The sequence below is a fragment of the Enhydra lutris genome, unplaced genomic scaffold (genome assembly GCF_002288905.1).
Source record: "Enhydra lutris kenyoni isolate GAN:26980312 unplaced genomic scaffold, ASM228890v2 scaffoldscaffold66, whole genome shotgun sequence".
Taxonomy (NCBI): domain Eukaryota; kingdom Metazoa; phylum Chordata; class Mammalia; order Carnivora; family Mustelidae; genus Enhydra; species Enhydra lutris.
In genome coordinates, this window is record NW_019154150.1 from 843932 (window position 1) to 866778 (window position 22847).

General features: G+C 55.8%; 1 protein-coding gene across 4 annotated transcripts in view; it reads left to right on the forward strand.

Annotated features, from left to right (window-relative positions):
- The window catches only part of LOC111159140 (IQ motif and Sec7 domain 1), a 119564-nt gene that overhangs the window by 81466 nt on the left and 15251 nt on the right, over window positions 1-22847 (forward strand). For all 4 annotated transcript variants that reach the window (XM_022521566.1, XM_022521569.1, XM_022521567.1 and 1 more), the window contains exons 4-8: window positions 11321-11482; window positions 14295-14417; window positions 15752-15918; window positions 20984-21123; window positions 21600-21629. In XM_022521566.1, coding sequence (XP_022377274.1) covers window positions 11321-11482; window positions 14295-14417; window positions 15752-15918; window positions 20984-21123; window positions 21600-21629 — 622 coding nt within the window. The remainder of the gene's footprint in view (window positions 1-11320; window positions 11483-14294; window positions 14418-15751; window positions 15919-20983; window positions 21124-21599; window positions 21630-22847) is intronic.

Sequence of the window (22847 nt, forward strand, 5' to 3'; positions counted from 1 at the left end):
TCTGGGATTGGGGCTCATTGGACGTCAGCCTGGCGCTGACTCCTCCAAGGTTGGGGATACGGCCAGACTGCCCGGTGGCAACTGACAGGCATCCGCTGTACTTCCCCGCTCTCTGCTTCCTCTTCGAGACGGAGGGAGGCTTGGGGGGCACTTTTGAGCCATCCCTGCTACAGGTGGAAGTGCTGCACTGTCTCAGGGGACTCAAAGAGGCCTGTCTCTGGAGGGAGGGTGTAGGGAACAGGACGTTTACATTCGAGCAGTCAGCAGGCTCTGGGTCGCTGGTCCTCACTCAGCTGAGAACTTCGAGTCTCAAGGACCTTGCATCTGCCTGGGAGCTCTCTCCTGAGACCCCCATCAGCTCATGGCTCACGGCACGTAGGGACAGCCTCACCACTGCACGATCTGTGGCCAGCCAGCACATTAGCCGAAAGGACCATATTCTGCTGAGCCCATCCTGAGCTCTGTCCCAGAAGTCTGCTCTCATCCGCTTCTGGGCACGGCCAGCTCCCAGGTCTTCAAAGACCCAGGCCAGGGCCCTCCTGGGCAGGGGGCTGAACTGACCTGGGGGCTCCCTTAGTGCCCAAGCCCACCACATCGCTGATTATGGGGGTCCCAGCCGTGTCGACAGGTGGAGGCCAGAAAAAAACAGTCTTTCCACCAACCAGCGTTGGTCTGTGTAGATGCTCTCTAGCTCTGTTTTTAGTTATGGGTGCAGTACGGGACTATATTCCCCGTGGAAAATGAAAGCCTTCCAGTTAGGATAATGTCCCTTAAGCTCTTGTCGTTTTTGGAGTCTCTCCTCCCAGGATCTTCACTCCATGCATGTGTGCGCTCTTAGGAACTGCAGACAGCCATGGCTCAGAGCACAGCTCCCAGGCGAGACTGCCCGGGCCCACAGCCTGGCCTTCCGTCTGTACAGTGTTTCTGGGCCCAATAGTGTCCACCTCACAGGGTGTGAGTTGTAAGGAAGCAGGTATATGAAGTGTTTGGAGCAGCGCCTGGCACCGAGGAAGCCCTTTCCAAGTGTTAGCTGCTGCCGCTGTGGCCTTGCTGACATTATCTGGGGCCTGGGATTGTGGACGTCATCTTACTAGGATATTACTGCACGGCTTGCTGGTGGAGAGCCAGCCGCCCGCCCCACCCCAACCCGTCAGTGTGCATGGGCCACCTCCCTCCCTCCTGCTGCTCTGTAGTGGTTCCTGGTGTGGGGCTAGCCATACGATTGAACTGGCCCCTTGCTTCCACTTCCTCGTAATTACCAACTATAGAGGACAAGGAGTGTCTTTACATACACTCTCAAGAGAGTCTATAGAGAAGCTAGCTAAAAGCAGAATTATGGAGGCTTAGGTAGGCACATTTTTCACTGGAAACTTATCCTTTAAAGGGGAGCTCTATCCATTTCCTCTCTCTGCTGCTGGATCTCAGAGGTCTTTCTCCCACATGCTTGGCAACATTGTGTTCTCTCCCCACCCCCAATCAAAGGGTAGACATGGTAGTCTCTTGGTCTTTTTAGTTTGCATTTCCCAGCATCTAAAATGGAGCAATAGAGCATCTGTGTCTCTTTTCTTTTTTAAGTAATCTGTACACCCAACATGGGGGTTGAACTTACAACCTTGAAATCAAGAGTCACATGCTTCATTGACTCAGCCAGCCAGGGGCCCCCAGTTCATATTCTTGGCTCGTTTTCTTCTCTCAGGCTATTTGTCATGTTGATTTACCAGTAGTTCTTTATTTGTTGTGGATACTGATACTTTGTAATTACAAACATTTTCTGTCATTTGTCTTTAAAATTGTTTTCTTTTGAGCTATAATTCACAGTATCCTAAAATTCACCCTTATAAAGTGTACAGTTCAGTGATTCTCAGATATATGTCTTTTACCTTTGTGCTTTTTCATCTAACAAAAGTGCTTATAATTTGTTGTGTTTTTAAAATTGAGATCATTGCCATCCAACATCAGTTTCAGGTATACTAGGTAATGATTCCATTTTTTATGTATATTGCAAAATGATGACAAGAGGTTGTTACCATCCCTCACCACACGTGGTTACAATTTGTTTTTTCCTGCCATGAGACTTTTAAGATCTACTGTCTTGGCAACTTTCAAGTAAACAATCCAGTATTATTAAGCACAGTCATCATGCTGTACAGGAAGGTTTTAATTTTAATTAGCTAAATTCGTATTTTCTTGTTTCATTTCTTTGGCTTTTCATGTTATTTATTTTAAAAAGGGCTCTGCCCAGGGACACCTGGGTGGCTTAGTCGGTTAGGTGTCCAACTCTTGATCTCAACTCAGGTAACAATCTCTGGGTTGTGAGTTCAAGCCCTGCATTGGGTTCCACGCTAGGCATGAAGCCTACCTTAAAAATAGTAATAATTAAAAGGGGCCTTGCCCCAAATCATCAATACAATGATAATTACAATAATAAAAATTAAAAGAGGCTCCGCCCCAAATCATAAATAGCTTTAAAAAAAATTTTTTTTCAGTGTATTTCCATGCCCTTTAGGACTTTAAGCTGAAATTTGTTTTGGAGAGGAGAACCACACAAGGTGAGGGGTCCAACTTTTTTTTTTTAAGATTTTATTTATCTGTCAAAGAGGGACAGGGAGCACAGGCAGGGGGAGCGGCAGGCAGAGGGAGAAGCAGGCTCCTTGCTGAGCAAGAAGCCCGATGCGGAACTCGATCCCAGAACCCTGGGATTTTGACCTGAGTTGAAGCCAGGCGCCCAACCATCTAAGCCACCCAGGCGCCCCCCAACTTCTATTATTCTGTAGAGCTTAGCCAGTTGTTTGCAAACAATTTATTCAACAATCTGTCCTTTCTTGGTGGACTTGAAGTCCCATCTAATTCCTCATGAATGGGACCTTTTCATTCATTCAGCAGCTATTTCTTGAGCGCCTGCCACACACCAGGCTGTGTTTCAGGGGCCCGGACAGATCAGGGAACAGAACGAAGACGCTTGTAAAGCTCCATGTTAACCGTTCCAGGGCCTGTCTGTTCCTCCACGAGCGGCAGACTTGGGGTCTCGTGCGTTTGCTTATTAGGGCAAAACCCCTTCCTTTGGGCTTCGTAAAAATTGTCTTGGCTGTTTCGGGCGGGGATTCTTCCACATGGATTTTGGAATCCGCTCACTAAGACCCATGAGCAACCCCGGCCAACTTGTCACCAGTGTTGCCTTCAGCTCCGAGACTCACTTGGGGGAGCCTGTGTGTTTCCAGTGCTGCAGTCCAGCCGCAGAGGGGCTACTGAGGTTAAAGTTCACAGAAACATAACACAAATCCAGTGCCCCCGGCGTGCACTAGCCATGGCACAGGTGCTCACGGGCCACATGTGGCCCCTGTGCCTGACAGCACAGATCTGGCGAAGTTCGGCTGCCCCAGACTGTGCTCGTGGACAGCGCTGGTCTAGAGCACTGAGGGACAGGCAGCGGCAAGTCTGGCTTCACACAGGGCGTGGGGCAGAATGGGACGGGCGGGCCCACAACGCAGGTGCTGATGGACATCATGGGAAACATGCCCCCAGCCTCCCCCCAGGCCCACCCCACCCTCCGGATAGCTGTCAGTTCCCACCCTCTTCCCGTAGTAGGCTTTCCCGACACAGAACCTCAGCCACCTCCCATCCCCAGATAGGGCATCAAGGATCTGAATGAGGAACCCAAAGTGGGCAAGTGGGGAGGAAAAACAAAACTGGAGACCCGAGAACTTGAGGGAGGTGGGCAGGGAGGGGTATCCCTGGGGCCCCTGGAGGAGGCAGCAGTCTGCCTGACATCCAGATGTTCCCCCAAGCACCTGCTCTTCATAGGCCCCAGGCTGCTCGTGGAGCTCATGACCCCAGAGGGAGGGTGGGGGTCCAGGAACTAGAGGCAAGAGCTTTTCAGCCCCAGCTCTGCTACACACCAGCTTCAGGAACATGGCAACTCCTTGCACTCTTGGAGTATTGCCACCTACATCTGGAAAATGGGTACAAGGTTCCTGCCTCCCAGGGCCTGGTGAGGATTAGAGGAAGTGGAACCGAGAAATTTTCCTGGGGCCCACCGACAAGGAGGAGCTTCTGGGTCGCAGCTGGGGCTGCTGTGCCCAGAGCAAAGCGTTGGGGGCTTCCAGGAACACGGGCTATAGGAGGACCCTGCAGGTGGTTTGGTGGACAGAACAGTCAGAGGTCATGGCAGTGGCTGATAGTTCCATGTGCTTAGCATGTGCTGGACACTGTTCTACAAGTTGTCTTGCTGGGGGGTAGAGACTCTTATTAACCCCACTGTACAGATGGGTGGACTGAGGTCCCAAGAGGGTCACCTGTCTGAGGTCACACAGCCAGCAGGTGGGCCAGCAGGAACTCTCTCCGCCTCACCCGGCTCCATGTGGGAATGGCTGCTACTTGTGTGGCCCCATGCCCCCCCATCAGCTCACTGGGCCACAGAGGTAAATGGCGAGCTCAGGAGGAAAAGCCACACCACCCAGAGGAGGCCACATGGCCCTGGAGAGGTCATCGTTGGGCCACCACAGCGCTAGGAGCCCGGGTCAGTACCCCAACAACCCTAATAGGGTCCCCTGGTCCTGTGTTTCACACATGTGCTCAGGGATATGGGTCTCCTTGCATCATTCTCCTCTTTCATGCCTCTCTCACTCTGACAAGAGCCCAGGCGACTATAGCCCAAGCCAGTTTTGTCCAGGTAGACCTGGCCAGACCTCTCCTGCCTCTGAAAGAGTGTGCTCATCCCCAGAGCTCCCCTGTGATTAAACAGATACTTCCATCCCAGGAGTGATCACCCCGTCTCTGAGGAGCATGTAAGTTAGGGCCTCAACAACCACTTGGTGTGACAGTGTACTAGGACTCTTGCTTGGGCTGGGAGCTGTTCAAGGGGCCCTCAGAGGTCCCTTCCACTTATGGCCCAGCCCCTGGTGCCTGCCAGGTGCTCCCATGGTGTCATTCCTTTCTGCAGAGGGGAGGAGGAGAGCCCTAGTATGAGTCTGGGGTGCTCCAAGATTTCACCCTTCCTGCATCCCTGGACAGTCACCTGTTCTCCACCTGCGTGGGAATCAGGCTCAGAGGCTACAGAGCTGGGCCAGCCTCTCTCAGTGAGCAGAAGAGCTGTGGATGGGCTCCTGATCGGTAGCCCCAACTCCGTGCTGCTCATGCGTGACGTGTTTCTTGTGAGTAATGAGAACACCAGTGATGACAGCCAGCCCATATAAACGCATATTGGGTCCCAGGCGCTGCGCGAAACACTTCATGTGCATCAGCTCACTGAATCCTCACAGTGACCCCATGACACTTGGCTCTAGGGAGCCAGGGCTCAGAGGTCAGGTGCTAGCTCGAGGCCACAGAGCCAGACATGCTGGCTCCAGGGTTCCGGCGAGCTATTCACCGTTGCTGGTAGTGCTGACAGTTGACAGATCAGCTCTCTTCGGAGCACTTTGAGCTACTAAGAAGGAAGCCGGCTTTCCATTCCCCTGGAATCCAGTCCGTGGCCCTCACCACTCTCCTGGCCCTAGCGGTCCCTAGCTGCCTCCTGGGTCTGGGGTATCTGGTGCTCAGTTTCTTGGGAAAGAAAACCAAGCCAAGGCAGGCCCCACAGGGCAGCCAGCCATGATGGAGGGCGATTCCTCCACCTTCTCTCTGCAGTAAAGACAAGCCCCATTCAGCTTGGGCTCCCAGCATCAGGAAGAGCTTTGTAAAAACCAGAGCTGCATGAAATTGTCTGATGAGGTGGTAAGCTTGCTGGCCCTGGAAGTATGTAAGCAGAGGGAAGGTGGTCATTCCTTCATAGGCCGCTAGGGGCATTTGAGCCCAGATCGCTGAATTGAAGGGTGCTTCCAGGCACACAGGGGTCCAACTACCAAACTTGGTGAGTCCCTCCTCCCGTGGTCAGCTGAGACGTTACGGGGACGGCTCGGCCCCCTGACCGCAGAGGATCTGCGGGCCCGCAGGTAAACAGACCCTGTGTTGGTCTCTGTTTATCAGGGCCTTCTCTGCTGCAAGTGACAGGAACCCAATGAGACGGGTGGAAGCAGAGGTCTTACTGGGTCTGGATCTGGAAAGCTGTTGGGCATCTCCTGGCCATTTTCTCCCCAGAGCTCCCTGCCAGTGCCCCACCAGGGCAGGAGGCCTGCCAGCTATCCCCAGCCCAGGGTCCAGCCTCACAGCAGCCCTGGCAGAAAGAGAGCTGCTCCTCTCTCGTCAGCTCCTGCTGGCTTGCTCCAGACTGCTCATGGTGGTCAGCAGGATCAGGGGCTCTGAGTGGCCAGGCTGGGAGTGAGGTCAGCCCATAGGCTCAGGGGGACAGAGTGGGTGGGGTGGGAAATCCGGAGGCCGGCTCGCTGCCGACCACTCGCATTTCTCCACGATGGCTCGGGTAACTAGAAAGGACAGGAGAAGCCTGTAGAGCCCTGCTGGGATGAGAGCCTGCAGAACACTCAGCTGGGGCTCCAGCAAGTGGATGAACTGTGAGCACGGTGCCCGCCCTGTAACCGCCCTCCCTGGGGCCCCGCCAGCTCAGTGTCCCCACTGACTGCTCGAAGCCCAGGGACAGGAGGTGACCATGAGAGTTGCCCCTGGTGGGGTCTGCAGGCGCTTGGCTGGCACAACCAAGTCTGAATCAGCAGCTGACGTGGAACAAAGCCGGCCCCGCCTGGCGGCCCACAGTAGGGCCAAGCCTTGGCGTCTCCCACTCCAGCCTGTCCTGCTAAAGCTTTTCAAGGACGCGTTACAGTGGGGCCCAGAGCGCAGAGGCAGGTCAGGTGCAGATGGTGCAAATGTCCCCCTCAGCACCTGTTGACGCTGGGCCCTTAGAGAAGCAAGCTGGCCCGGCAGCCCGACAGACGGGCTTTGCAGCAGCAGTGGCGGGGGAGGGCAGAGTGAAACTTTGCAGAGCTTCTTGGAGCAGAGGAATGGGTTGAGACTCCTGGCACGCTTTCTGTCGCCTGGCCTCCTGGAGGCCACTTATTTGACCTTTCTGTGCCTTCTTTGCATTATGAGTCAAATATGGCTTTTGTGTTGGCCATTCTTTCTAGCGGGGTCCCTCTTCCCAGCTCCCGGTTCAGTGCCAACTCCCCAGGGAGACTGTGCCGGGTCATCCCTCCCGCCCCTTCCAGCTGAAGTCCACGCCTTCTCCAGGTCTCCGTGTACTGCTTTGGTTTACTTCTGCCTGTTGCTCACCCTCCTCCTGGAGCCATAGGACTGGCAATATTTTTGAAGGCTCAGGGGCATTGACTCATTTAACCTTCACAGTACCTCCACCGTCTGCACCATCACTGGCCCCATTATTCAGACAGGAAAGCTGAGGCGCGGGGAAACTAAGTAACCCGGCCCGGGTCACCCAGCCTGTAAGTGGAGCTTGGGTTTGAGCACAGGCCTCTGGCTCCAGAGAACATACCTGTGATTCCTGTGCTGTGAGTATTTTGGGGAGTTTACGGGAGTATCCTGGGAGTTTATGTTCCACCTTTACCACGCTCCAGCTAGGGTGTTTTTCAAGGATGCGGACTATGTTGGTTTTTCGTGGGGTTCTTGGTGTTTGTTTGTTTGTTTGTTTTATAAGATTTTATTTATTTGCCAGAGAGAGAGCACAAGCAGGCAGAACGGCAGGCGGAAGAAGAGGGAGAAGCAGGCTCCCAGCTGAGCAGGGAGCCCAATGCAGGGCTCGATCCCAGGATCCTGGGATCATGACCTGAGCCAAAGGCAGACGCTTAACTGACTGAACCACCCAGGCGTCTCTAGGGATGGGGACTTTGGGCCACAGACCTGCTAGCACAACCCCAGGCCCAGAAGAGGTGCTCGATAGATGTTTGTGCAATGAATGAAGATGTGAATCCAGGGGCAGAAAGCCCGGATCTTGTCCTGCAGGGTTTGCGAGGCCCTGGTAGGTTTTAAAACGGTGCTGGTGATGCCGGCAAAGGCATGCCTTCCCCGGGGCACGTTTTGTTCCTCTTCTGTTGGGAGAGCTCTGTGTAAGCCAGGCCCTTGCTGGACCCAAGGATAGGAACCAGGTGATCCCAGTCTGTGTCCTTTTCAGTACCTAGGGCCTGGGGTTCCAGACAGAAGTCCCGCAGCACCCTCATAATGAAGGGAATGGAAAGCCACAGCTGGGGACGGAGACAGAGCCCCACCACTGTGTCTGTGCCTTGGGGTGGAACCAGATTCCCTGGGACCCAGCTTCATAGCCAGACTCCCCCTTCTTTGCCAGTCTGGGTGGGCTCTGGCATGCTGACACAGCACAGCTTAATTCCTCTGTCGCATCAGCATCTGTCACAGGCTGGCCAGGTGCTGTGTGCACCAAGTCTCTCAGGGACTAGAGAGCAGAGGAATCATTTCACAGTGGGCTCCCTGGTTCCCTATGGCAAGGGAAGGCACCATAGAGATCACACGGCTCCCAGAGGAAGAGCCACGCATCCCTTCTTTCACAGTGCATTGGCCGTGGTATGTCACCTGGTCCCCTAAGTGCCACAAGGTTGCGCAGCACTAATGACTCCTCCCATTGCCCCCCTTCACCCAGCAGGTCACTGTGTGACATTTAGCAAGACCTAGGGCACGTTCCCCTTGAGTCAGCATGGAGCTCTGCAAGGGAGCAGGTGGATCTAGGAGGCCTGGCAGGGCCCCCAAGAGCACACTCGGGGCCTCACTGCACTGTTGAGGTAGACGGGACCAGCAAGGTCTCCACAGGCCGGGAACTCACATCCTCGGATGTCCAGCGCACTGCCTGAAGAGGATGGTGAAGGCCAGACCACTCACCTTCATAAAGCCATCCAGAGGCTTCCTTGGAGAACCACGTTCATCCTGACCTTGGACCCCCAGCCTGGACCGCACCCCCAACCCCAGCTCCTTAACTGTACCTCCGGCCACCCCATCCTTTGCCTCAGTTGCTGGGCAAGCTCCTGGTCAGTGGTCAAGGTCCAATGAGTTCAAATTCCTTTCTCCTGTGACGTCATGGTGAAACCTGCCGGGTGGAACCAGTCCCTCCCACCTTTGGTTCAGACTTGAAGCAGGAGCCATCAGGTTCAACCTCGGATCCACCAGTAATTATTGTCATCTCTACCCTCAGGCAGTGTTGGGAAACTGGGTGCTTCTCCCCACCTCCTGCCCTGCAGCCTGGATGCCTGTGGGAGGCTCCTCGCTGAGCTCACACTTCAGACCTAGCCTTGCCCTTCACAGAGCACAGACGTCAGGTCCCATCACTGCCCGATTCGGAACACACTAGGGCTTCTCCTCTCACTCAGAGGAAAACCAGATTCCCCCTGTGGCCTGCACAGCGCTGTGGGATCCGGCCCACCCACCCTGCTGCTCTCCTCTCACCTCCCCCAAAATCCCTCCTCTTAGCCACCCCAGATAGCTTTCTGGTCCTGGATCCTGCAAAACCCTTTGTCACCTCAGGGCTTTTGCGTTCACTGTTGCCTCTACCCAGAAACCTCTTTAAGAACTTGGGTCACTGCCCAGTGTCACCTGCTCAGAGAAAGCGTCTCATTTTCCTGCAGAAACCCCTCCCTCTCCTCCAGCTATCATTGATTCAGTCCTTTTGTCCTTAGACCAAGGATTAGAGCCTGCCATTGTGGGGTATTCCTGACCAGCCCCCATCACTGCTGTCATCCTGAGCAGTACCTAACAAGAAAGTAGAGTCTAGGTACTTAATCTGTGAAGAATCCGCATTCCCATGGCCGCTTGTAAGACTCTCCTTCCTGCCGTGTGTTCCACTCCCCTGCTGTGTTCTGTTCCTCCCAGGCGGAGGAGCCCGGATCCTGAAGTCCGAGATACTGTGTGACGTTGGTGTGTAAACACAGGAGGGGGCCAAGTGGGGATAACAGCCAGCCCCCCAAGGAAGCAGGCCAGGACTGGATCTGGGCCCCCAGGCGAGGGGCTGACGGGATGCCTGAGTGGCGTGGCCCAGCCCAGCACTCTGGTCATGGCCACACAGGAGCACAGGCCGGGGAGTGCCAGCTGGCCTGATTTTTCAAGAGAAGCTGGAAATCTGGATTCTAGATTGAGCTACCCCAATTTCTGTGTGTTCACTAGAATCCCTACTGTTAACATCGTGTAAGCTAAAGAAAAGACATCTGTGGGCTTGCCGGGGTGACCTCTGACCTCGAAGATGAGGAAGAGGGAAGTGGGCATGGGCTGGGGCCCCCGTGGGTGCTGGCGTGGAGCAGGGCCGTGAGGGAGCGTGAGCAGCCGAGCAGCTGGAGAGGCTCCTGGTTGGCTACACCAGAATCCTAGGGAGGAATGGGGTCTGTGGAAGGAGTGGGGGAGCCGTGCCAGGGCCCAGCTGGCCAGCAGCCACTCCCAGCTGAACGCCTGAAGGTGATGTTAGGGTGTGTGGTCATCCTGGGCTAAAAATAGCAAGGTCACCTTGCAGCAGGGGCCCTGTTTTTGCTTGCAGGTGGAAATACAGTCTGTGTTGGATGCTGCTGTCAGTCAAGAGCCACATGGTTTATGGGGACAGGTGGATACCCGCTGCTGCCACTGGGCTGCTCGGGGAGATCAGAACTCTGATCTCCACCTGCCGGGCCCAGCGGGAGGGCCCAGCTCCCCTCGCCACCCCCGCATGGGTGCCGGGTACACTGCCAGGGTTCCATAGCTCCTCAGGCCCATCCGAGGCTCTGGGATTGTCAGAGGACATCTGCCTTCCAAGAGTGAGAGGTCACCCCCTCGCACCACGCTAGGAGGTCAGCCAAGCCTCGTCCATGCCACAGACCAGCAGGGGGACAGAGGCCCAAAGGGAGGAAAGGGCCAGCCTGGGCCCCTGCTGAGCCCGTGAGGGGGCCTCCCTCCACCACAGCTCAGCCAGGCCGCATGGCTCCCGGTGCAGGTGGACTCCCTCGGCCCTGCAGAGCCAGCCCAGCCTGTCCCAGAAACTCTCTTTGCTCAGGAAGGGTCAAGGCTGCAACTTCACTTCCTCTCCTCTCAGCTGGGGCTAGTCGTGAGAACCTTTCATGGTGCTTCATGCACGTGTGGTTCCAGGCACCTGACTGTGTTAACTCAGGAAGTCCTTACAGAAAACGTAGTTTGCTATCGGTGGGGCGGAGGGCCGGCCAGGATGTGCTGGGCAAGGGGTTCCAATCTGCCTGGAAGTGAAACGCGGGGCAGTGACTTCTACACCAAGGGGTGTATGGGGCAGTGCAGAACACGGGGGCGGTGGGACGGTCCCTGACCCGGCACCCGCAGCCCCGAACCGGCCCATGGCCCAGTCCCAGCCTCCGCCTGGTGCAGGGTCTGCAGAGTTCTGGGTCCCTCCGACGGACCAGGGCAGGGCACCCAGAGTCCCCAGGGAGGAGGGCCAGCCAGGAGGGGCTGGGGCAGCCACGGCTGAGCCTGTCTCTCACCCCACCCTCACCAGGAAGCCTGAGAAGGGCGTCCAGTACCTCATCGAGCGCGGCTTTGTGCCCGACACGCCAGTGGGGGTCGCCCACTTCCTGCTGCAGCGCAAGGGCCTCAGCAGACAGATGATCGGCGAGTTCCTGGGCAACCGGCAGAAGCAGTTCAACCGGGACGTGCTCGAGTGAGTTCCAGGGCCGGGAGGTGTGGGGGTGGGGGTGCTGACCTGTGCTGCTGGAACACGGCCCAAATCTACCCCTTAGCTCTTCCTTGCTCCTAGATGCACACAGACACCCCACGTGGTCTTGCACATCACCCCCTACCAGGCGTACACACGTGCATCCACCCTCTGGCGCTACAGCTCACACACCAACCCTACAGGTCCCCCAACGTGCACCCTTGACCCCTCCATCCCTCTCCAGCAGGGCCGAGCCACCACCATGCTCAGGGTGGGGCGGGTGGGGTTGGAGGTCTGAGCTCACTCCCCCAGCCTGACTGCCAGCCATCCTGACATGCCCTTGGGCTGGGGGGTGGAGGGATGCGGTGTGAGGAGCCCAGAGGGACCCCCTGTGTCTCTCTCCTGCCTCTCCCGGCTGGGAGACCTAGAGGTAAGAGTCCAACCAAGGCTGGCAACCACCACCTTCCCAGCTACTTGGAACTCTGCAGAAAATCCGTTTCCTGCTCCCTGGAAACCGCTGACGGTTTCGAGAACATGTACCCCAAATCTCTCCATTCTTCCTTGAGACTGCCCTAAGTAGAAAGGCCCCCAGTAGCTGGACCCTTGGGTTTATACTGTGTTCTGGCCCTGCGTCATCCTCAAACACACGGGTGTGGGTGTCGGGTCTCGCTTAAGCCCCTTTCACAAAGGAGGGGTCAAAGCTGTGGGATAGGACGGACTAGCGGGGCTCGGGGCCTCTGGGGGAGCATCTCCAGGCCTGTCATTGAGGGTATTTCTGACCAGGCAGCTACACACCAAGATGTAGACCAGGAGCAGAATCAAAGTGGGGTAGACAGCAAACCATTAGTAACAAGGGCAGTGCCTTGCATCTTCCAGAGAACAAAGCCAAGGGGGTGGGCAGTGGGCCTCCTGGGGCTGGGTGTCTTCGCTTTAAGGAAGAGCCCGGCCACGGCCACCTGTGTGCCTGTGTCTGCAGCCGCCCCTGGGAGGAGGCGGGCAGCTGCCTGAGGCCTCTTACAAGTGAGGAAACCCCGGGCTCAGGGAAGGGCTGGCCCGGGTGCTCCCCACCCCCACATGCGTAGACTTCTAGGCACACGTACTTACTCAGTCACACGTATACCCAGCATGTGCACAGACGCACAGGACGCAGTGAGCCACAGCCTTTGGCAGCTGCTCTAGCTAGTACCCAGCAGAATGGCGTCTGTGCCCTTCCTTGGCCAGGCGTGCCCACCTGGGCTGCCTTCTCCCCACTTGCCATTTCTTTTCTGGCCCTTAACCGGGGTTGGGTGGGGGGGCGGGGGATCTGCTGCTTTGTTCGTAGGGTTAGTGCCTCCTCTCCTGCCTTTTAAACCAGCCTCAGGAAGCAGTTCAGGGGGAAACAGATGAGGTTCTTAGTGGCTTGGTCCTAAGACAGTCTTGGGCCAGCCCCCCACCCCCTGCAGCCATTCCTGTGCTCCCCCCAGGCTCTCCCCAACCCCCAAGCTAGCTGCTGGTCCGTAGGAAATCCGTGCATTGTTCTCCCCCATCAGAAAATAGCAGCACCCTCCGGAAGCAGCGATCCTCGCCCCCCCACACCCCCGACCCTCCACACCAGGCGTCCAGCTCAGAGGCTAGTCAGCAAATTATGCCCTGTGTGGCCCCTGCCCTCCCCCACCCGCTCAGCAGCAGCCTTGAAGGATGGCTCCTCCAGAGCCATGAGCTCTCAGAAAAGGTCGGGGGCACTACTGTTTATGTCCAAACCCATCGGACCCAGCAGAGCAAGGGCCCTGGCAGCAAGGATGAGGCTCCTCATGGCCGAGGCCTCCACAGTGCCCCCAGGGGTGGCCACAGCTTTGTTAAACATAGATCCACTGGACACCACAGCCTGCTGAGTGGGTCCCTGGGACAGACACCACCTTCTTTGTTCAGGGATCTGGGTCAGAGGACAGAGCGCGGCGTTCGGGAGGGCAGGGCTAGGATGAGGGGAACCAGACAAAACCCAGTTACCAGCCGATTCTGCAGGCTCTGCTCCCATTGGCAGGTTGGCAGATGAGTGTGGCACAGGTCCTCCAAGGGGCCCCTTGAAAGACAGCCGGCAAAACCCAGGCAGCTCTCCCCAGGCCCTTTGGCATGGGGATATGGGCTCAGTGCACGGTCACTGCCTGACAGGCCAGCAGCCAGCCTCTGCCTCCTCCTGGAGGAGATGGGAGCACATGGCTGGCATCCCTCACAGACAGCGCAAGAAGACTCAAGCAGGGACGGGCATGCTGGGCCCTGTGTGATGTGCATGCTGCAAGCCGTTTCTGCACGGAGGAGAGACCACAGGCTTTGGCCCTCTATAGAAAATTACTCACAGAGGGGTGCCTGGGTGGCTCAGTGGGTTAAGCCTCTGCCTTTGGCTCAGGTCATGATCTCAGGGTCCGGGGATCGAGCCCCTCATCAGGCTCTCTGCTCGGCAGGGAGCCTGCTTCCCCCTCACTGCCCCCTCCTGCCTCTCTGCCTACTTGTGATCTCTGTCTCTGTCAAATAAATAAGTAAAATCTTTTTAAAAAAAATATTACAGAGATTTTCAGCAACATTTTCCTATAGTTTCCGGGGGTCTGTAGACTCCCCCAGAAGCATGGTGGGGAGGGGTCTTTGGCCTGTAATCTGAAGTGTTCCGTGATTGGAGGAAGCCAGGCAGAGGGCCCTTCTAGACAAGAGGCGGCCAGGTCCCCTGGCTCTGGGCAGCTCACGGCCTGCCCTGCATGGGCTCCCATGGTGCTCTGCCCCCAACAGGAGGGCCGGCAGGGACTGTGCGGGCAGCAGACCCTCATGGGGCCTTGGTCTCTCGTTTCAGCTGTGTGGTGGATGAGATGGATTTCTCCGCCATGGAATTAGATGAAGCCCTCAGGAAGTTCCAGGCACACATCCGGGTCCAAGGGGAGGCTCAGAAGGTGGAGCGGCTCATCGAGGCGTTCAGGTTGGGGGCAGGGCAGGGCATGGGTGGGTGTCAGGAAGAGGAAGGTTCCGGGCTCTGAGGCCCATTGCTCAGGGCCCAAATCCCCCCTCCAGCCCTGTCCCCAAGGCAGATGGCCCTGAACTTGCCTGGGGGATGAGGTAGTAAGTAGCTCCTTCTGTATGCCAGGTCCTACGCTGGTTATCTCTAGAACCAGACTTTTGGACAGTCTGTGTCCCTCCAGGTCCTCATGAGCATCACCGATTCATCAGTCTGTGTCGTCACTGGCTGCCCATTCACAAAGGGCAGCCCATCTCACACAGTGACTCAGAACACAAGCTGCAGAGCCGATTGGCCTGGCTCTAACACCCACTGTGCTACTTACTTACTCTGTGACTTTGCACGGGTTACTTAATCTCTCTGTGCCTCGTGTCCTTGCCTATAGAGTGGGGATCACAAAAAACACTTACCTTAGAGTGGAAGAACTAAACCACTTTGGGTGTGAGTGCACACTTAGCCCAGTGCCTGGCACAAGAGAGAGCCCACAGTCAAGGTCGGCTACCACCCCATACTCATTCTTCCCAGGACTGTGTGCACAGTGGCTGAGCAGGATCCCTCATGCCCGAGCAGGGTGTGGGAGGCAGAGTCAGCCACTGACCCAGCCCTCAGGGCTCATCACCAGCGGTGGGGCCAAGGTAGGGAATGAGGACACAGCAGGAGGACAACCCTGGGGCCCTGGGAGGGGATCGTTCAGGTACTTCCTTCCAGGAGGACTTCCTGGAGGTGGCGGCATTAATGGAGAAGACAGGATCGAAGCCCGGGTCGTCTGAGCTCCAGTGGCTCCTGCCTTGGTCATAACATGCCCTGGTTCCTCTTCTCCAGTCTGCCTACCTCACCCACCCCCTCCCTGAGCCAGGCTCCTCTCATCTCAAGGTCCTAGATAGCAGGTCCAGCACACACCATTGCACCCCCATTCCAGGCAGGGAAGAGAGTGGACTCTGCCCTTTAACGTACAGCCTTAAAGATGCCCACATCCCTTCTGCTCATATCCCACTGACCGGAACTTTTTCACCTTCCGGGCTGCTTCCAATTCCGAGGGAGATGGGGGGCTGCAGTCCTCTCCCTCAGCAGCTGTCGCCAGGTAGAGGACAGGTGGCTGAAGTGTATGTAACTATCGTAAGGAGGAGCGGGTGTTACCCCCATTGACCAGATGGGCAAACCGAGGCTCCTAGCACAGTGACCAGCCTCAGCTGTTCAGCATCGGCGCCTGAGCAGCGGCGCTGTCCTGAGGCAGGGGCAGACCCACGTGCAGCCCTGACTGAGGAGGTCCTGATCCTGCTCCTTCTCCCGGCCTCCAGCCAGCGGTACTGTATCTGCAACCCTGGGGTGGTTCGGCAGTTCCGGAACCCCGACACCATTTTCATCCTGGCGTTTGCCATCATCCTGCTCAACACAGACATGTACAGCCCCAACGTCAAACCTGAGCGAAAGATGAAGCTGGAGGACTTCATCAAGAACCTTCGAGGTGAGCTGCCCTGGGCCCTGGGCTCCGGCATACAGTTGTCCCTCTGACGCCCTCTGAGTGCATGCCCAGCTAGGCACAGCGTAGAGCCGGGGGCGGGGGGCTGGGCTACCACATACCCCGTCTTTGCCACGGGGACCCAGGGTGAGCCTTGGTTCCACAAACACAGCACAAATGACCCTGAAGAGGGCTGACTGCTGTAACAGTGACACACATGGTGGGAGCACAGACTGGGTCTTGTGGTGCTGCAAACCTCACTTGTGAAGAAAGTGACATTTTCAGCCTGTTCTGGAAAGATGCATAGGGGTTTGACAGATAGAGGTGCTGGGACGGAGGGGGCCAGGCCTAAGAAACCTCGACCCAGCACGGGACGGCCCACTATGGTCCCCAGAGGCCAGACCAGGGAATGTGAAGGAGCACAGTCGGGAGCCCTGGTGCTGGGTACCCCGGGCAGGCGAGGACCAGGCAGAGGGGTTGACACATGCTGTCCCCATCACTGCTGTGCCCCTCTCTCCTACGCTTGATGTTCCTCATGAAGCGGACCTGCCTCAGTGTGTGTGTGTGTGTGTGTGTTTTAGAGGAACTTTCCAACATCACTATAAACAGGAAGCCCGTATCCTTCACTGCACTTAGGCAGTCACTATAAAAATTAACTCAGTGGACAAGAGCACCCGAGCTGCTTCTGGCCAGGCCCCAAGGCTAAGGTGCTAAAGTGGGCAGGGGGAAGGGAGGCCTTCCTGGTATCATTGTGGAGGAAAGGCATTGAAAAGGGGACAGCTTTCTCCCAGGGGGCACAGTGTTAGCTGATAGCATGTCCTCATGTGCCTGGAGTCCCTGGAAGGAAGAGGAGGGTCTGTGTCTCTCTCCTGGGGAAACAGCAGCTGCAGCAGGCCGAGGTCCCCTCAGAAAGCGTGTCAGGTACACGGACATGTGTATATGTGTATAGATAGACACACGCACAAGTACATACATTTTTTTAGAGAGGAAGAGGGAGGTAGGAGCAGAGGAAGAGAGAGAGAATCTTAGCCAGGCTCTGCGCCCAGCGTGGAACCTGACAGGGGCTCAGTCTCACGACCCTGAGATCATGACCTGAGCCAAAATCAAGAGTCAGTCATTAACCGTCTGAGGCTCCCAGGCGCTCCTGAGGGTGTCGTGTTTTTAAGAAAGGAAAAAACTGGTTTAAATCAAGTCCAACTTTGTGAGCTTGTTGAGCCATTTAAATGTACTTCTCTTGTCCTTTTTTTTTTTTCCTGCAAAGCCCCCCTGCTCTGTCACCCCCTCTCCTGGGACAGGAGGACCCTCCTGGGATTTGAACTGTCCTCGAGCGCCCCCTGGTGGTGGGCACCCCTACAACACTCCGGCTAAGGGGACGCCCACCCCTAGCTGACGGGTCTGCCCCTTTTTCCCAGCTAGGGCGTCAGGGAAGCCCAGGGGCTGGGCTCCGTTCAGACCACCCAGGCTATGGCCATTCCCTGCACTGAGCACTCAGGGTGTGTGGCCCTCTGCTAGGTCAAGGGGGATCCCTGGGCCCCAAGGAGTTCAGGTCTTAGCTAGAGTTTCTAGGAAGCTAAGGAGTCTGGGAACTTACTTAATGTCAAGTCAGCCCCAGAGCGCACGAGCTCGACCAGCAGATGCTTTGATGAGGCAGCGATGTGTGCTCCTACATCGGCCCTAGACCTCACTCCTCACAGGGCTGAGCCTGAGTCTGGTCTTCACAGAGTCCCATGTGGCCCCAGGACGCAGGATACAGGCTGTACGCTATATGCTGTTGGCAAGCCCAGGGGGGTTTAAGGGTCTCATGACTGGACTGTGACTATTTTTCCTGCCTGGAAACCTCACTCACATAATTGGGACCCCCTCCCTGTATGGGGAACAACAAGGGGAGCCAGAAATGATTAGCCCAGAGGAAAGAAGGCCAGGGGAGAGACGGGGTTCCTGGGTCAGATACTGCCAGACAGCCGCCCTCATATCAGTGGCTTTGCGTTGTATATCCACCCTTGTGCCTGACCATCCCCAGCAGTCTTGGGGTTTGGGGGGGGGGGCGTTATCATCTCCCTGCTCAGCAGAGCAAGCTGCTGGTTCTGTCTTCTAAGCCCAGGCCGTTCCCACCAAATCCCATCTTTCCCAGCCAGGAACTCAGGAGTGTTCTGTTGCATCTTCCTTATATTCCAGAAGGGTAACCGAGGCAGAGAGAGAGGGCATCTGCCCAAGATCACACAGCAGGTGCATGTCAGAGGGGGCAGGACTCTGGTCTCTCCAAGCCCACCTGGTACACTGCACTGGGCAGACATCCAGCTTGTTCTTTGTAGAGGAAGCCTTCCCCTGCCCCAACATACACTGGACACATTTGCTCTCTGGAATTGCTCACCCCAGGTCACCCAGTAGGTCCAGCAGCAGGAGCACTTCTGGGGATTGGAAGATGGGTGGGGGAGGAATAGCTCACCAGCATGGAAGCCAGACGAGCACTGCTTTTATTTTATTGATATTTATTTTTAAATTCTGTAGCTTGATTTTTTGAATGGGTATTATCCTCCCATAGATAGAAAAAAAAGCAAACAGAAAGTAATGCAGTCTAGCATTCACGTTCCTTGGTATTTACCCAAAGGAGTTGAGAACATGTGTCCACACAAAATTCTGCACATGGATATTTACAGCAGCTTTATTCACAGCTGCCAAGACTTGGAGGCAACCAAGATGTCCTCTGGTAGGTGAACGGATGGGTAACCTGTGGTTCATCCAGACAATGGAATATCATTCAGTGCTAAAAAGAAATGAGCTGGGGCGCCTGGGTGGCTCAGTGGGTTAAGCCTCTGCCTTCAGCTCAGGTCATGATGTCAGGGTCCTGGGATGGAGCCCCGCATCGGGCTCTCTGCTCAGCGGGGAGCCTGCTTCCCTCTCTCTCTCTCTGCCTGCCTCTCTGCCTACTTGTGATCTCTCTCTCTCTGTCAAATAAATAAATCTTTAAAAATAAAAAAAAATTAAAAAAGAAATAAAAAGAAATGAGCTATGCAGCCATGAGAACACCTGGAGGAACCTTAAAGGCCTATTACTGAGGGACAGAAACCAGTCTGAAAAGGCCCCATACCATAGGATTTCAGCTATGTGACATTCCAGAAAAGGCAAAACTATGGAGATGTAAAAGATCCGTGGCTGGGAGGGCAGGAGTTGTAGGGAAATCCCTGTGCTTTCCCCTCAATTTTGCTGTCAACTTAACTGCTCTAAAAATCAGTTCTAGAGACACCGGGGTGGCTCAGTTGGTTAAGTGTCTCCTTCGGCTTCGCTCATAATCCCAGGCTCCTGGGATATCCGGCTCCCTGCTCAGCAGGAAGCCTGCTTCTCCCTCTGCCCCTCCCCTTGCTTGTACGAGTACTCTGTCTCTCTGACTAATAAATAAAATCTTTTAAAAACACACACAAAACAAAAAACAGTTCTAAAAAAACAGTCTGGGGCGCCTGGGTGGCTCAGTTGGTTAAGCGACTGCCTTCGGCTCAGGTCATGATCCTGGAGTCCCGGGATTGAGTCCTGCATCAGGCTCCCAGCTCCACCGGGAGTCTGCTTCTCCCTCTGACCTTCTCCTCGCTCATGCTCTCTCTCACTGTCTCTCTCTCTCTCTCTCTCAAATAAATAAATAAAATGTTTAAAAATAAAAATAAATAAATAAACAGTCTGTTTAAAAAAAAAGTAGGAAAGGTCTGTGGCGGAGCCCCTCCCATCCCTCCCTGTGCACCCAGGTTGTTCAGTCCCTGATGTACTGCCTGCAGCTTCCCTGCTCACACACGTACCAACGTGCACGACTGGTTTTACCCTCGTCCCTTTGGCACCTTGCTTTTCTCATTTAACAAATCTCAGAGAACGTTTCCACGTCGGTTCCCTATGGCCTTGCTCATTTTCCTGGCAGGTGTGTGATATTCCATTGCCCTCCTGTGTGGTGATGGCTTAACTGGTCTCCTGTGAATGGGTAAATGGGTGAATTCCGGTCTTCAACTATTTGGAAACCATGCTCCAATGAGTCACCTTGTCTGTGGAGCCTGTCCCACGGGATAAATTCCCCCAAATGCAATCAGTGGCCCGGAGGGTTTTGAGTTTATAACTGTGATAGCCAGTGGCAAGTGGTCCAGGGCAGGGGCGGAACCAGGCCCCCGTCCCACCCGCAGTGTGTGAGGCCCCTTCCCACAACTTCACCAACAGTGTCCGATACCAAACCCCCGGATTTTCACCAGCCTGCAGTCTGAGGACTGGTGTGGGTTTGGGTTTCTCTCCTGAGTGGGGCTGTTCTCCTCACAGCAGTTTTTCAGGATTTAGCAGAAAGGGTACGTGCCTGTTGTCAGAACAACTCAGGTTCAAGGCCAGGCCTCCAGCTTCTGTGCCATGTGACATGGGATGACAGCTAGCAGCAGGTGCACGGAATTTGCACTTTCTGGGAAATACCAGGGCTGCTCTGGCCTCCTCACAAGATCTCTGGGAAGCCACCAGTGCTCTCGGTGGCCCACTTGAAACAGGACCCCCAGCTCAGGGACTCAGTCATGTGGCTTGTCAGGAACTTGGGAACCAAGCAGGAACTTGAGCCTAGGCCTGTTACCAAGCTGATATTCATAAAGCCTTGGAGCCTGGCTGTGCTGGCTTGGTCCTGGTGGAAGGATTCTGAGACACTTTGTAATGGACTGAAGATGTTCGAGGCTGTGGGTCCAGAGAGCCTTTAGTTCTGCTGAGGACTGGGGAAAGGGATCACTCTTCTGATTGGGTTTAGAAACTGGTAAATGGGGGCGCCTGGGTGGCTCAGTTGGTTGAGCCGCTGCCTTCGGCTCGGGTCATGATCTCGGGGTCCTGGGATCGAGCCCCGCGTTGGGCTCTCTGCTCAGCAGGAAGCCTGCTTCCCTTCCTCTCTCTCTGCCTGCCTCTGCCTGCTTGTGATTTCTCTCTGTCAAATAAGTAAATAAAATCTTTAAAAAAAAAAAAAAAAGAAAGAAACTGGTAAATGAGGGGTGAGCCTGGGGCCCGAAGCAGAGGGGTGCCCCCGCCACCTAGGCCCCGGCCTTCGCTGACACCTGGCGGCTGCTCTCCCACCCAGGTGTGGACGATGGTGAGGACATTCCCCGGGAGATGCTGATCGGGATCTACGAGCGCATTCGCAAGCGGGAGCTGAAGACCAATGAGGACCATGTGTCCCAGGTGCAGAAGGTGGAGAAGCTCATCGTGGGGAAGAAGCCGGTATGTGGTGACCCAGTGTCCCTGGCTCCCCCACTCCCACCCACCCCTGCTTCATGTGACCCCAGGCCCACCTCACTGGCTGCGGCTTTGGACAGCGGCCCTGATGCCATTTGGAACCCAGCGCCTTAGGGGGAATTACTGCAGGTGTAGGGTGGCTCCTGCTATTGGGAGTAACAGCCATTGGTTCTGGATTCTGTTTAAAAAAGAGCCTGTGGCTCTTAAGAAACCAACAGCCAGAGTCGTGCGGTGGTCCCTTGGTGGCCCAGGAATGCCTTCATTGCTGCCTTAGGGTTCTGGCAGCGAGAAGGTCTCCCCAGCTACTGTGTGGGGCATGTCTGGACAGAGGACAGAGGATGTGGGAGCCACAGGAGGGGTGCTGACCTACTTGGATGTCGTCCTGTTAGCTCTCTCCAGGCCCAGGTGCATTTCTTCAATCATTGGTGTCTTTTTTTCTTTGTTTCATGTTTCCTGCTTAGATTGGATCCCTGCATCACGGGCTTGGCTGTGTGAGTATCCTTTTGCTTTTATATTCTGGCTGATAGCCCGCCGTGGGGTTGGGCCCCGTGTCCTTTGTTCAGATCATTGCAATCTCCTGGCTCCCAGATCCACAATTCTAACTGCTTGAATTAATTTCTGGAGCGATGAGAAATTTGATTTGCATAATGATCCCAGCCTTGAATCTTTGCAGGCCCAGAGACTGCGGGCCCAGGGGGAGGGTTGGGCCAGCAGGCCAGAGCACATAGTCTCCTTCCCTCTCCTGCAGGCAGAGCTCTAAAGCCAAGGCTTATCCCCAGACCCAGAGGCACTGTGCCTGAAACAGACGACCCTTACCACCCCACCCATGCTCTGACCCCTGATACTCCACTGCCATGGCCTGGAGCAAGTGTGCCTGCTCACCACAGGAGCACCTGGAGACACACCAGCCTGGCAGGCACATGGCACATGCCTTACGTGTCTGTCTCTCCCTCTCAGCAGGCAGCCCCGGGCTGCGGGAGTCAGTATCACAAAACTGTCCTCTCCCCGCTCTTGCCAGCTTCCCCCAGAGAGGGTCCACTGGATACTGACCAATCCTCACCCACCTCTCCAGCCCCACCTCCCACCATCCTCTCCTCTTCACACTTTTGCTCTGAGCAGGGCCACTCCCTGAGCACACCAGCCTGGGCCATGTGTCCCCTCCCCGTTCAAGGACTGGGGAAAGGGATCCCTGTCCTGACTGGGTTTAGAAACTGGTAAACGAGGGGTGAGATGAGCTCGGGCATCCCTGCCCCAGGGCATCTGTTAGCAGAGTGGACCCTCCTTGCCTGCCATGACAATACCCAGCACATCCCAGCCCTTTTCTAACTTACTGTCTCTTGCGTGAGCTGGGGGACCCTCAGAGCCGTGACTGGGCGTCCCAGACGGCTTGTCACCACAGCCCTTAGACACCATACAAGTTGCCCCTGGCCTTGAGAGTACTCTGGGCTTCAGCAGGGCGGGGATGCACATGAACCCATAGTAGCCATGTTCAGAGCAGAGGCCCAGGCCAGGCCCCACAGAGCTCTGGCAGCTGGCTCAGGATTTGGGACAGGGCTTTTCAGGCATCAGAACCATGAGGATTCTCTAGAAGGGGCCCGGAAGCTGCTCCTGGCTCTGTGCCTTCCCAGCTGTGTGGCTGAGGCAAGCTGCCCAACCTCTCTGTGCCTCAGTTTCCCCCTCTAGAGTAGACACTCTCTGGAGAGAACTTT